The 14,280-nt window shown below is 29.2% G+C and overlaps 2 protein-coding genes and 1 non-coding gene across 3 annotated transcripts; 2 read left to right on the forward strand and 1 right to left on the reverse strand.

Moving 5' to 3' along the window:
- The first annotated feature begins 4,879 nt into the window (after window positions 1-4,879).
- On the forward strand, window positions 4,880-8,209 carry LOC132276651 (uncharacterized). The gene is made up of 2 exons (XM_059778182.1): window positions 4,880-5,068; window positions 7,824-8,209. The coding sequence occupies exons 1-2, from the start codon at window positions 4,955-4,957 to the stop codon at window positions 7,944-7,946; spliced, it is 237 nt and encodes a 78-aa protein (XP_059634165.1). The 5' UTR covers window positions 4,880-4,954; the 3' UTR covers window positions 7,947-8,209.
- Window positions 8,210-9,220: 1,011 nt separating this feature from the next.
- Window positions 9,221-12,582, forward strand: LOC132276648 (voltage-dependent chloride channel 1, chloroplastic-like). The gene is made up of 4 exons (XM_059778179.1): window positions 9,221-10,036; window positions 10,969-11,136; window positions 11,470-11,676; window positions 12,104-12,582. Exons 1-4 carry the CDS (start codon window positions 9,344-9,346, stop codon window positions 12,278-12,280), a joined length of 1,245 nt encoding a protein of 414 aa, XP_059634162.1. The 5' UTR covers window positions 9,221-9,343; the 3' UTR covers window positions 12,281-12,582.
- A 481-nt stretch (window positions 12,583-13,063) lies between these two features.
- TRNAV-CAC (transfer RNA valine (anticodon CAC)) lies at window positions 13,064-13,137 on the reverse strand. The gene has a single exon. It is a non-coding gene; the product is annotated as a tRNA-Val (tRNA).
- Between the last annotated feature and the right edge of the window lie 1,143 nt (window positions 13,138-14,280).

Here is a 14,280-nt window from a genome sequence, read left to right on the forward strand (position 1 = left end):
TTATTTTATTTTTTATCAATTAATAAATATTTTTTATATAAATAATTATTGTCTAATTACATTTTTTTTTATTAAAAAACTAATAATAAATAAATAAATAGGCAATTTGTGTTAGAGTTTTATAGAAACTCTTTTAAAAAAATATTTTATTTTTTTAAATATATCCTTGTCAAATTATATTTTCTTTTATTAAAAAACTCATAATAAGTAGATAAATATAGGTTATATGTGATAAAGTTTTAATGAAAATAAAATAGGTAATTTGTTGTACAGTTTTATAGAAATTATTTTATTTTTTTTAAAACATGTTCATAATAAATATGTTATATGTGATAAAGTTTTAGAAAAATTATTTTACTTTTTATATCAATTAATAAATATTTTTTATATTAATAATTATTGTCTAATTATATTTTCTTTTATTAAAAAACTCATAATAAATTGATAGATTGAAAATTTGTGGTAAAGTTTTATAGAAACTTTTTTAAAATCTCTTTCTATATCAATTAATAAATATTTTTTATACTAATAATTTTCGTCTAATTATATTTTCTTTCATTAAAAAACTCATAATAAATAGATAAATAGGTAATTTGTGTTAGAGTTTTTTGAAACTCGTTAAATATATCATTGTCTAATATATTAGAGTTTTATTAAAACTAAAATAAGTAATTTGTGGTACAATTTTATAAAAAAATATTTTATTTTCTTTAAATATATCGTTGTCTAATTAGATTTTTTTATTTATTAAAAAACACATAATAAAAGGTAATTTGTGGTAGAGTTTTAGAGAAATTGTTTAATTTTTTATATCAATTCATAAATATTTTTTATATTTACTATGCTTGTCCAATTAGATTTTCTTTTATTAAAAAATTCATAATAAATGGATAAATAGGGAATTTGTGTTAGAGTTTTATGGAAACTTGTTAAAAATTATTTTATTTTTTTTAAATATATATTGTATAATTAGATTTTTTTTTTTTAAAAAAAACTCTTAATATATAAATAAACACATGTAACATATGATAGAGTTTTAAAGAAAATAATATAGGTAATTTGAGGTGAACTTTTGTAGTAATTATTTTATTTTCTTTAAATATATCCATAACAAATATATAAATACAGGTTATATATGATAAAGTTTTATAGAAAATAACATAACTAATTTGTAGGAGAGTTTTATAGAAATTATTTTATTTTTTTCAAATATGTTATTGTTTAATTAGATTTTATTTTATTAAAAAACTCGTAATAAATAGATAATGTCATATAATTTTATAGAAAATAATTTGTGCAGAATTTATGGAAATTTTTGTATTTTCTTTAAATATATTTTTGTCTAATTAGATTTTTTTTTTATTAAAAAAAACTCATAATAAATAGATTATTAGGTAAAATGTGATAGAGTTTTATAGAAACTCTTTTAAAAACTCTTTTATATCAATTAATAAATATTTTTTTATATTAAAAATTATTTACTAATTTGATTTTCTTTTATTAAAAATTAATAATAAAAGGTAATTTGTGTTAGAGTTTTAGTAAAATTATTTTATTTTTTATATTAATTAATAAATATTTTTTATATTAATAATTCTTTTCTAATTAGATTTTCTTTCATTAAGAAACTCATAATAAGTAGATAAAAGATAATTTGTGTTAGAGTTTTATAGAAACTCTTTAAATATATCATTGTATAATGTGATAGAGTTTATTGGAAATAAAATAGCTAATTTGTGGTACAGTTTTATATAAATTATTTTATTTCTTTAAATATATCCTAGTCTATTTAGATTTCCTTTTATTAAAAACTCATAATAAAAGGTAATTTGTGGTAGAGTATTAGAGAAATTATATTATTTTTTATATCAATTAATAAATATTTTTTATATTAGTATTTTGAAATAAATTTGCAAATAATTTCAATTTTATTAGGGTTTCTTTTTTCGAATTTTATTATGTAATTTGAAATAATTTTTTAGGTTATTTGAATTTTTTTTAGGTAAATTGGAATTTGAATTTTATGAAAACTCTTTTATAAAAGTATTAGGTAATTTGTATTTTGAATTTTATTACGTAATTTGAAATGATTTTTTAGGTAATATGAATTTTATTAGGTAATAGTTTTTTTTCAATTAATAAATACATTTTTTTATATTATTGAATAAATACTGAAACACATATTTGAATTTTATTAGGAAATAATTTCTGGTAGAGTTTTAGAAAAATTATTTTATTTTTAATATCAATTAATAAATATTTTTTTTATTAATAATTCTTGTGAAATTAGATTTTCTTTTATTAAAACCTTCATAATAAATAGATAAATAGGTAATTTGTTTTAAAAATTTTATAGAAACACTTTTAAAAAGTTTTTTTTTATTTTCTTTAAATTTATCCTTATCTAATTAGATTTTCTTTTACTAAAAAAATCATAAAAAATAGATAAATACAGGTCATATGTTATAAAGTTTTAAAGAAAATAAAATATATAATTTGTAGTGGAGGTTTATATAAATTATCTTATTTTCTTTAAATATATTCATAATAAATAGGTAAATACATGTCATATGTGATAGAGTTTTATAAATCATAAAATTGTTAATTTGAGGTAAAGTTTTATAGAAATTATTTTATTTTCTTTAAATATATTTATGTCAAATTAGATTTTATTTTATTATAAAACTCATAATAATTTTTTTTCCTGAATAAACTCATAATAAATAGATATTGTGATAGAGTTTTGCAGAAAATAAAATTGCTAATTTGTGGTAAATTTTGTAGAAACTATTTTATTTTTTTTAAATAAATTATTTTCTAATTAGATTTTCTTTTATTAAAAACTCATAATAAATAGATAAATAGGTAATATGTGTTAGAGTTTTATAGAAACTCTTAAAATTTTTTTTTTATATCAATTAATAAATATTTTTTTATATTTATAATTCTTGTCTAATTAGATTTTCTTTTTTATTAAAAACTCATAAATTTATAAATAGGTAATTTGTGTTAGAGTTTTATAGAAACTCTTTTAATATCACTTTTTATATCAATTAATAAATATTTTTATATATATATAGTTTTTGTTTAAATAGATTTCCTTTCATTAAAAAACTAATAATAAATAGATAAATATGTAATTTGTGTTAGAGTTTTATATAAACTCTTTAAATATATCATTGTTTAATTTTAATTATGTGATAAAGTTTTATTGAAAATAAAATAGGTAATTTGTGATAGAATTTTATATAAATTATTTTATTTTCTTTTAGTATATCCTTGTCTAATTAGATTTTATTTTATTATAAAACTCCTAATAAATAGATAATGTGATAGAGTTTTATAGAAAATAAAATTGTTAATTTGTGGTAAATTTTATAGAAATTATTTTATTTTTATTATAAAAATTTGTATAAATAAATAAATAATAATAATAATTAGTCATCACTATCACAAACCAAAGTAAACTTACCAAATCAACCACTTTTAAACATTAATTAGAAAGAGAAAAATAAAATGAAACAATTAGTCTACTTCTAAACATCAATTAGAAAGAGAAAAATAAGAATAAAAGAAAAGAAAAAATAATAATAATGTTTCTAAAAAGAAAAAAGTGAAGAAAAAAATAAACAATCCAACCTTCTCAATACAACAAATTAAGAATAACAAATTTTGAACCATCCAAAGTATAATTATAAAGAGTAAAATAAATATAAAAACTAAAGAAAAAAGAAGAATGATACTTCTGGAAAATAAAAAAACAAAAAAAAAAAACAATAATAATTTGAAAGAGAAAAATAAAAATAAAACAATAGAAAAAAATAATAATAATGCTTCTAAAAAGAAAAAGTAAAGAAAAAAATTAACAATCCAACCTTCACAATACAATAACCTAAGAATAACAAATTTTGAACCATCCAAAATATAATTACAAAGAGTAAAATAAAAATAAAAACTAAAGAAAAAATAAGAATGATACTTCTGAAAAAGAAAAAAAACAATAATAATTAGAATGAGAAAAATAAAATAAAACAATTCATCTACTCCTAAACACCAATTAGAAAGAGAAAAATAAAAATAAAACAAAAGAAAAAAACAATAATAATGCTTCTAAAAAGAAAAAAGTAATGAAAAGTTTTAACAATCCAACCTTCTCAATACAACAAATTAAGAACAACAAATTTTGAACCATCCAAAGTATAATTACAAAGAGTAAAATAAAAATAAAAACGAAAAAAGAAGAATGATACTTCTGAAAAAGAAAAAAAAAAAAAAATGAAGAAAAAAAATCAACTACTTCTAAACATCAAATAGAAAGAGAAAATAAAAATAAAATAAATCAACTACTTCTAAACATAAATATCAATTAGAAAGAGAAAAAAATAATAATAACATAATAATAATTCTTATAAAAAGAAAAAGTAAAGAAAAAACTTACGAGACCAATTATAAAGAGAAAAGAAAAAATATGCACACCACAAGCCTGGCCTAATATATATGTATATAGGTTATATGTGATAGAGTTTTATAGAAAAAAAAATAGGTGACTGAAATTTTATTAGGTAATTTGTGTTAGAATTCTTTTTATAAAAACACTTTTTATATCAATTAATAAATATATTTTTTATATTAATAAATAAATATTGAACTGATGAAGCAATTAATAAATATTTTTTTATATTAATAAATAAATATTGAAATACTGAAACACTGAAATACTTTGCACATTTAATAATAGTATAGATTTGTAATTATCGACTCCATCCAACAGCGGTCCAAATAATTTGTCAGAAAAGAATAATAAAAAAACAAAAAAGATTTTACAAAGGAACCCAAAATAAATTGAAATTACAAAAGCCACGTTTTTACTACTTTATTCTGTTTCTTTGAACAGAAACCTCCCCTCTCTCTCTCTCTCTCTCAACGCACGCACCTGTTTTGTTAATATAGAAAAATGAACCGGAAAACCGACAAGCTTGTGAGAAGGACTACGATGGTGGCCACTGTTACTGCTGGTTATTTCCTCCTAACCGCTGACTACGGCCCCGAACCTAATGTCCTCGACCCTGTAAGTGGCTATATATATATATATATAGTTATTAGTTTGTATGTCTGTGTGTATACTATCTTTAATTTCTTGTTATCGATTTTCTCCAATTTGTTGTGTTTACTGTAAGTTGCCATATATATGTATATGAATGTTCAACATCATCTCTGTGCGTGACTTGTTTCGTTCAATTGCAGATTCGTTTGGTGTGATTTTATTTGCTTATCAATTGTATGTTGTGTATGTGTAATTTTATGTTTCTGTTAGTTCATTTTCTTAGGTTTCTTATATTCAGGTGTAGTGAGATTATTGTTTGTTATGAATCGTATAGATGGGAAGTGGCTTTATTCTCTTTGCGCTTATTGTTGAATTTGGTCTGCGTGAGCCCTAATTTCATTTATTTATTTATTTTATTTATTTTCCATAGTTTTTGGGGTTTTGCTTTAATTTTTATTTCCAATTGTTTTGCTAAGCTTTTCAATTTTTTGTATTGTTTGAAGTTTGCAATTGAAATTGGCATAAGGTTATAATAAGTCGGGAATGAACATTAATTGATTACAAGGTTTTCATGTTATTATTAGATTTTTTTTTTCCTAGTTGGGACTTACACACACCACCTCCACTGAGGTCGAACCCCTAACCTCCCTTTGGGAGGTAGGAGCCTTGTACCTCTAGGCCACGGGCCTGTTGGTGTTTTCACGTAATTCTCATATGGTGAACTTTGAAAACGCGATCCTGCCAAGGAAAATCTTCATCACGAACAAGGGATATAAATTATAATGTTGATTTCCCTTGCATTCTCTAATTCTCATTTTTGATACATCGGTAGTCATCATATATCATTAGAACAATATTACTTGATGAGCCATTAATGCAGTTGGTTTATAAGAACCTGAACCATTTAATTGTAATAGCTGGGTGAAATTAGGAGTTTAACCCTGTTCTACTCAGAAAAGAACCTATTACCAAGCATTTAATATTCTATGCTAAATATGCGACTATGCAATTAATAGATGCCTTAGGTGACTACCATGTTTTTGCTGTAGCGGAGGTATACAACAGCAGTATCTAGTTACAAGCACAAGGTTTGAAGACAATTTTGTAGGCATGATTTCAAGTTTTAGGGAGTGCTGTTTCAAGGGAGAATGTCTTCCAATATTTGGTGGAGGATGATTCTAACGGCATATTTCATCTGCTTTCTTTTGACAGGAAAACTGAAGTTCTAAATGTGACAAAAGGCATTTTAATTTTAATATAAGTCTATTATACGAACATCGACACAATATTATTCATTGCAAGAGAAAGTACTGCTTGCATCTTCTAGTAGTCAGTTTAGTACTGTGATACCTTACACGTGGAATCTGTTGAACTGTAACATAATCTGGAAAAGAAATTTGTTTGGATTTTCAATTTAGAAGGTTGATTTGAAGTTAATTATCTCGTAGTTTCCGTCAAATGCAATTCTAAAAATTTGGTCGTTTTAGAAGACATCCTCCCAGACAATGGTGGTGGTTGGAGTTTGTTATAGGAGTGCAAGTTTGCACTGTGCACTCATCTAGGAACTTTCATGAGATTTCCCATTTCAAAAATACTAAATTAAGTTACATTTCATGTCACTTAAACTAACTCAGCCAGGGACAGACCCAGAAAATTAGGTAAGGGGGTCAACCTTTAACAACAACAAGATAAAGAATGTTGTGGGGGCAATAGTGGGGTTTCTTTTCGTAATTTGAATGGGGTAATTTTAAATTTTTAATGGTATTTAATACAAAAAAAAAAAGAAAACAATATTACCATTTTTTTTTTCAGAATTGCCCCCACTGCCAATGAAGTAGGTCCATGCCTGAACTCGGCATTGGACTTCTTTCATATGAAGTTGAGTAATCATCCATTAAATGTTATTTAACATTTGTCTCGAATTGCATTTAGAGGACATCTAGAAAAAAGGTGCTCGTGTGAACTTTGTATAGTTGTTTGATTGGCTGATTCAATATAGTATTTGCTCTCTCCCCTTTGTTTTCTTGGTTTAAACTAATTAGGCTCCTCAGTTGGCACTCATGGATTATGATTGTTCCATAGGAATACCCAACCATGATTGACGGTACCATGGTCATCTGTGATACCATGACAAGGAGAGAAGACTACCTACAAATGAATTACTAGCAAAGAGCAGAAGAATTTGCCTAGGCTAGGCGGTAGGCACTAATGATGAGTCTTTGTGTTACCACGTCCTTGTCATCGTTATTAGAAAATATTGTGAACCTTTTTTTATTTTTTAAATGAAAAATTTTCCTAAATGAATTGTGAACCATCTATTAACATACGCTTTTTTTTTTTTTTCTTCTAAAAAATCAATTATAGAGGGACCAACTTTTCATGGACTGTATATTAGAGGCCTAATGTGTTATGAAATCCCGCTCCCTTCTAATGTTATATGCTATTAATGGTTACCAAATATAACTGTGCAGAAATTTACTCTACCACAGTGCTAAAAAACAATAAGTTGAGCATCCTGAAATAATTTGATATGAAATGATTAACTATGTGGGTCAAACATGTTGAAATTATGGTTTATGGAGCCCCTAGGAGCTAACTGAACTAGGGGAAGCTTAGTTCAAATGTCAATTGCTCTGAATGCTCTACAAATCGTTTTCTTTTTTCTTTTTATATCGTAAAGTACAAGAATTCTTCTTTTCTTTTCTTTTCTTTTTTTGTATTTGATTAGATATCGTTAATCTACCAGAGATTCAATGACAGTTTTAATTTGCAATGGCAGATTAAGAAGGCAATTCAATCAGCAGAGCATTCTGTGAAAGTGTTCGTGTTTGGACCGGACAAAGGAATTGACGAGAGTGAAAAGGGTAAGTCGGGCTCCAAAAGTGCAAAGGAACAACCATAGTATGTTAGTTAGATAACTAATTTTGCATGGTAAAAGTTTTTTAAGTGAGTTTTAGTGCGCTTGCTGAAGGAAGTTGTTATGTAGAGCAAAGTTTCATTTTGGCTCATCACTTGAAACTCTTGTACGCTGAATTTATGAATTCTCACCCTCTCTTGAATTTCAGAAATCATTTGAAATTGTAGTCAAGAATGAAGCAGATACATTTTGAACAAGATGCATGTAAATTGCCAGTTGGTTCATAAGATGGTTTATTTCTTACTGCATGGTAAACTTTAATATTAATAATTCTCGTAAGAGCCCAAGGTGTGTTGCGAGAAAGAGATCAATGTTGTGCCAGGTGAATAGTGACTTCTGCTGCCCACCAAAGTGGTCGGGACTATGGTGTATCCTGCAGCTTTCTGGTGTCAATGCTGTATTGCTCCTAACTTTTTTTTTTGTTATATATATATATATATATATATATATTTTAAATGGCCATTTTTTTTTATGGAACTACCGTTTTCATTTAGTGTCCCAAAAGTGAATGGTGAGGGTTCTAACTCAAATGGGCTTTCTTGCCCAAAAAAAATAATTACGGTGGAAGGAGATTTATCTTTTATTTTGGAGTACTTGAACATGGAATAGTGTTATGCACTTGTCCAAAGAGGCAAGATCTTTGGGCTTGTATGTTTTGACATAAAATATTTTTTTAAAAAAATATTTTTTATTTTTAAGTAAATTATTATTTTATTTTTATAATAGAGGTTTACGTTGAGGTTGAGGTCATATCTATTGGGCAGGACATGAAAAATAACTTGTCGAAAATTTATGAATAAATTATTTTTGTTAAATTTTAATAATTTTTTTGTTCGTAAATATTTAAAAAAATAAAAATAAAAATATTTTTTAAAAAATATTTTACGTCCAAATTAGCGGAACCTTGATGTCGGATCTCTTCTTTGGGGGCAGGATCTAAGCATTGTTTCAATTAATTTTCTTATCTTTATATACTTATAAACTAACATCAAAGTTTATAAAAATGTTTATCAAGACCAAAAATGTTTTATGGCGCACGATGTTTATAAAGATATGAGTAAAATTTATATGTTGAGATATTTGAATGGCAAGAACATTTAATTAATCAGAGAAACGGACGTATCACCATTATTTGGTACATCGGACGGTTCTTGAAGCAGTACTGTGACACAAAATTGATCACAGCCAAGCAATGGAACTACAATTTTTATATATTTATCCTATAAAAGTTAAACGTGTAAAAACCTCATTCACAAACCAACTGTTTCTAACAACCCATCCCCTCTCTTTCTTAACTATCTCACTCTCAAATCAAAACATGTTCCAGCAAATCCCAACAGCTCTCTTCCTCTCTCCCCAAACCCTAACCCTAATTTTGTCCAATGACAAAACACACCAGCCACATCCAGCCCCCCGCCAATTTCTTATCTTCATCCCATTTTACCCTCAGAATTCTCCTCAAATTACAACACCCACACTTTCCCTCAAAACCCCACAAGCAGCTCTGTCTCAGAGTCCTCTGTTCACAGCGCTCACAATCCCCAAATCCTTCTTCCTCTCAAACCCTAAACCTAAATTCAATTCTCCATGCAATACCCGATTGGGCTGACAGTATCAAAGAGAGGGGTATGCAACAGAAAAGGTATCTGTACAACCATGAGATGTGGGTACAGCATAGAAGCTCTTCACGCCACATCCGTCATCTGTTGTCGAGTCTCAGTTCCCGGGTGATTCTGTCGTTGATTCCTCCTGTGATTGTGTTTACTTCGGTGGCTGTGCTCATTGCAAGTTACAATACAGCGGTTTCAATCCATTGGTTGCCGGAGTTTTTCCCGGTGTTGAGGGCCTCAACCTTGCCTTACCAGTTGACGGCGCCGGCTTTGGCGCTTTTGTTGGTGTTCAGGACAGAGGCATCGTATTCGAGGTTTGAAGAAGGCAGGAAGGCATGGACTAGGGTTATCTCGGGCACAAGTGATTTGGCTAGGCAAGTGATTGCCAGTGTGGAAAATTCGAAAGATGCAGTGCTAAAGAAGGCCCTTTTGCAGTATATAATGGCATTTCCAGTTGCCCTCAAGGTTAGTGAATTGGGTGTTTTAGCTCAGATGACACCACACACACACACACATATATTTATTTTTTGCTGCAAATGAATTGGAACCTTTAATGGTACTTATTATTGAGATAATTAGAATGATGGTATTTCCAGGGGGAAAAAAAAAAGATAATTAGAATTATAGTAGTTATTACTATAAAGTGAAGTATCCAAAAAAGGACATTATAAATAACGAATCAATATTGAAAATAAAAAATAAAAATGGGTAAAATGCAGCAAGATCATTCAATGTATTATTAGTGGAAAATTCAGAAATGACATAGTAAATAATGTCTGGATTCTACAATCTGGAAGACTCTAGAAATTTCAAGAGTAATTAATCAATTTTCAGATTTTAATTTCTAGATTTTTAAAAAACCCTTTTTTTTTGCAACTGAGATACTATGGTGACCAGTAGGAACAAGACTGGTGGCTAAAATAGAACTTTTTGGTAAGGAGTTTTTTGTTATTATTATTATTATTTTCCAGTAATCAGAGCTGTATTTAAAAGTACTTTAAGCCGCTTTAAGGGGGTTATTTATGAGCTATGCATAGCACGAGTCGGTGGCACTATAGGACAATAAGAAAGCAACTAGGTGAAGGTTGAATTGTGGTGCAGTATTTCTAATTACATTGACACCTGAATGACTTCAACTTCAAAAAACACCGACTGAGTTTCTAGTCTTCCCCGGCATAGGCTGGGTTTTCATTTGGGGTAGGTTTCAATGTCTTATGGAAATGGAATAACCCCATTGCATTTTACATTGCATAAACAAACTCTTTTTTTGGTTGTTTCTGAAGCACAAATCCATCATCTAGAAGTGGCCATCAATAAACCGTATGGTATTAGTTTTGGATTTCATGAAATTCCATTTTCCATTTTAACAAATTAAGGATATAAACCTTTGAATGCAGTGCCATGTGATTTATGGCTCAGATATCAAACGAGACCTCCAGCCTTTGCTTGAAGTTGATGATTTAGCAGTAGTTCTCAGTTCGAAGCATCGCCCCCGCTGCATTATTGGGTTCATCTCTCAGGGCCTCCAGTTACTAAATTTGGACGAGTCAAAGAGAAATATGTTGGTAATTCTCTTTCAGGCATTATTTGAGGCTCTTAATTTCGTATTGAAGGTTACTTACTGAAAGTGATCTAAGGGATATTATGTTTTATTTCGTGTTATTGTTTGTACTAAGTCATTCTTCAAGTTTGGAATAAGCAACCATAGATACAGATTGGCAAGATGCCAGTTTACTTGGTATCATAGATTCCTGGGATTATATATAATGCAATTAATTATTTATATGCTGACAAGAGAATTTAGGTGGTATTTTTGGGATGTGAACTTAAATTTCTCTATGACGGCTTGTATGGGAACAAATTATGATCAATCTTACATGAGCTACATCATAATGCAGGAGTCAAAAATATCTTGTCTCCATGAAGGTATTGGTGTTTGTGAGCAGCTTATAAGCATACCAATTCCTCTCTCCTACACTCGCTTGACCTCAAGGTTTCTGGTACTCTGGCATCTTACTCTTCCCATTATACTTTGGGACGATTGCAATTGGATTGTGGTTCCTGCAACTTTTGTTAGTGCTGCTTCCTTGTTCTGCATCGAAGAAGTATCTCTCTCTCTCTCTCACACATACACACACAATTATTATGCTCTGTTGGCTTCCCAAATGACCTTATAATATATAGCTGACATAGTGCCTGTATTTTTGTTTTCGGGTTTTCTGTCATTGTCATGTTTCAAATGTCAAATGTATAACACTATCGTTTCACTTATATAGCAGCGTCCCTTCCCTCTTTCATTCTTGCCCTCTCTAACACGAGTGTCCTAGCAATACTGCTACATCACAGATCCATATAAACTCGCCTTTCTTCATTATTCTTGTTGCTTTTTAATTTTTGACTAGTTATCAAATGGGCCAAATTATGTCCTTAGTAAAATTTGTTTTTCATAAAGCCTCTTGGTGAGAGCATTTTATTAATTGATGCATAGTTGTGCAGAGAATATTATTTTGATTTGATAATGGATGCTTGCAGGTGGGTGTTCTTATTGAGGAGCCCTTTCCAATGCTTGCACTTGATGAACTGTGCAAGCTGGTTCGCAACAACATTCAAGAAGCCATTGATTCCAAGGAACTGATTCAAGCACAATTTACTGCCAAACAAAAGAGTCGTGCTAATGAGCACTCGCCAAATGGTTGGCCCAACTCTTAGGTGGACAAGGAACCCAGGTTAAACGATCTTCCCAAACCCACTCCGGGACATGCCCCATATTTTTGTCATAGCCTTCAAAGTAGAAAGTTGTGTACACCATAGGTAATCTGAATAGTCTGTTTTTGTTGATAGCCGAGAGCATGTACAAATTTGTAAAGGGGAATTGAAATACCCTCAAACGGTTATCCATTTATGTATGTATATACAGATCTTGCTCTTGAGAAAATGAACCATTAGTGACTTCCATTTTCGAAACATTGTTTCCCTTATTCATCTAGGAAGTTTTTGAACAATTGTTCAATTTTGTTGCTTAAAGTATGATGGAATGGGAAGTGTACATATGAACAAAATGAGCCTTTACCCATGGATGATTTGCGTTGTGCATGGAGTTGGTTGGAAATTAGAAAGCAATAAATTGTGAGTAGTATAGACCAGATGCTCTGCAGCTTCTCCCCAACGGTTATGAAAAAGTGGCCGTTGACTGAGAGGTAGATTGCTTGAAGGTACCTGAACGACCTTCAAACACACCTGCAATCTTTTGGCTTCCCTGCAAACTCCACTAAAACTCATCGCCATTTTCTTCACATTTGACGTCAACTAAACCACCTTGACTCAAACCAATCGGTGCGTAGAAACCTTTTGGCTAAGCTACAAAACCCAATCTGAAATTTGAAGTGGACACTAAGTTTGTTCTGTTTGTTGGTGAGAATAAAATGGGTCCATCTCATGGTAGAAGCCTCAGCGGAAGCCATGAAAAAATAAAAAAGGAAAGGTTAAAAAACGTGTCTGAGCCCGGGTTCGAACCGGGGACCTTTAGTGTGTGAGACTAACGTGATAACCAACTACACCACCCAGACAATTTGTTCAAATGTTGTCCTTTTATCATCATGAAGAAAACATGAGTTAACAACATTGTATTTACCTTGTATTGTACTTGTGTTCATGTCTAATTAAGGAATTAACTTATTGGTTGATTTTATGCAGTGATTGGTACGGAGGAATTTGATGTTTGGTTAAAATGTTAATAATTATTTTAGTATGTTGTTGGATTAATTTAAAATACATAATGAAATGTATTTTAAATTAAATTCTTTGAAATACCTTTTTTATAAATAAATATATTGAATTAATAAAATAACATTTTCATATTTTTGTTAAAAAGAAATGGCCGCGACAATGCATGGTAGTGGCGGTGGTGGTGCTAAAAGGTAGTAGTGTTGTAGGTGATGGTGGTTGAAGGAGGCAATGGTGGTGTTGGAATGTGGCAATATTGGTGGTGAGGGAAGGCGGCAGCAATGATGATGTGGTGCAAAGTAGTGAAGGTGGCAATGACGGCAGCAAGTGGAAGACAAGAGCAATGGTGGTGGAAGGTAGTGAAGGTGGAGGTGGTGGAAGGCAATGGTGGTGGAAGGTGGTGGTGATGACAATGTGGTGGCGATGAAAGGCGACAATGGTGGCGGTGACAATGATGATGGTGGAGGTGACGCCAGGAAAATTGGTGGTGGTGGTGATGGTGAAAGGCGGTGGTAGTAGTGGTGGTGGTGATTTTTAAGCTTGAAGCATGAGGGTTTTTTTAGAAATTTACTGTTTTAGAAAAATTGATACGTACAATTATTTTCACTTTAAATTTTATACCAAATAAAATAATGCACTTTCATTCAAAATTATTTTTGCATGTCAATTGTAGCATTAAGAGAATTGTAAATTATGCATAATTGCATATTAGAATTGTAAAACATGTATATTCATGTTCATTATTTTCCAATCAAATCAAAATTGGTCAGGATTTCTTAGAATTTCTTTCGGTTTGTTAATTATACCACTATCAGAATTTATCATTATAATACTCCGTAGTAAAATTCCCCATTGATAATGATAGAATCTACCAACCATACTTTTGAATCGCGAAAACTTGAGAATGGAGAGGATTTGGGTCCTCCCAAAAGTAACCTTTTTCATATTTTGTTTGAGTTTGGATCTCTGGCAATTGTTATTTGTTC

This window comes from Cornus florida, unplaced genomic scaffold (genome assembly GCF_030987335.1).
Source record: "Cornus florida cultivar Cherokee Brave unplaced genomic scaffold, ASM3098733v1 CherokeeBrave_3.0.0_Hap2_Chr10, whole genome shotgun sequence".
NCBI classification, from domain to species: domain Eukaryota; kingdom Viridiplantae; phylum Streptophyta; class Magnoliopsida; order Cornales; family Cornaceae; genus Cornus; species Cornus florida.

What these genes read in the sequence shown, in the direction of transcription:
- LOC132276651 (XM_059778182.1), top strand. Translation starts at nt 4,955, where the DNA reads ATGAACCGGAAAACCGACAAGCTTGTGAGAAGGACTACGATGGTGGCC. An exon ending in AACCTAATGTCCTCGACCCT is followed by an intron (nt 5,069 to 7,823) that starts GTAAGTGGCTAT and finishes TTGCAATGGCAG; the next exon opens with ATTAAGAAGGCAATTCAATC.
- LOC132276648 (XM_059778179.1), top strand. Translation starts at nt 9,344, where the DNA reads ATGACAAAACACACCAGCCACATCCAGCCCCCCGCCAATTTCTTATCT. An exon ending in AGTCAAAGAGAAATATGTTG is followed by an intron (nt 11,137 to 11,469) that starts GTAATTCTCTTT and finishes ATCATAATGCAG; the next exon opens with GAGTCAAAAATATCTTGTCT. An exon ending in CCTTGTTCTGCATCGAAGAA is followed by an intron (nt 11,677 to 12,103) that starts GTATCTCTCTCT and finishes GGATGCTTGCAG; the next exon opens with GTGGGTGTTCTTATTGAGGA.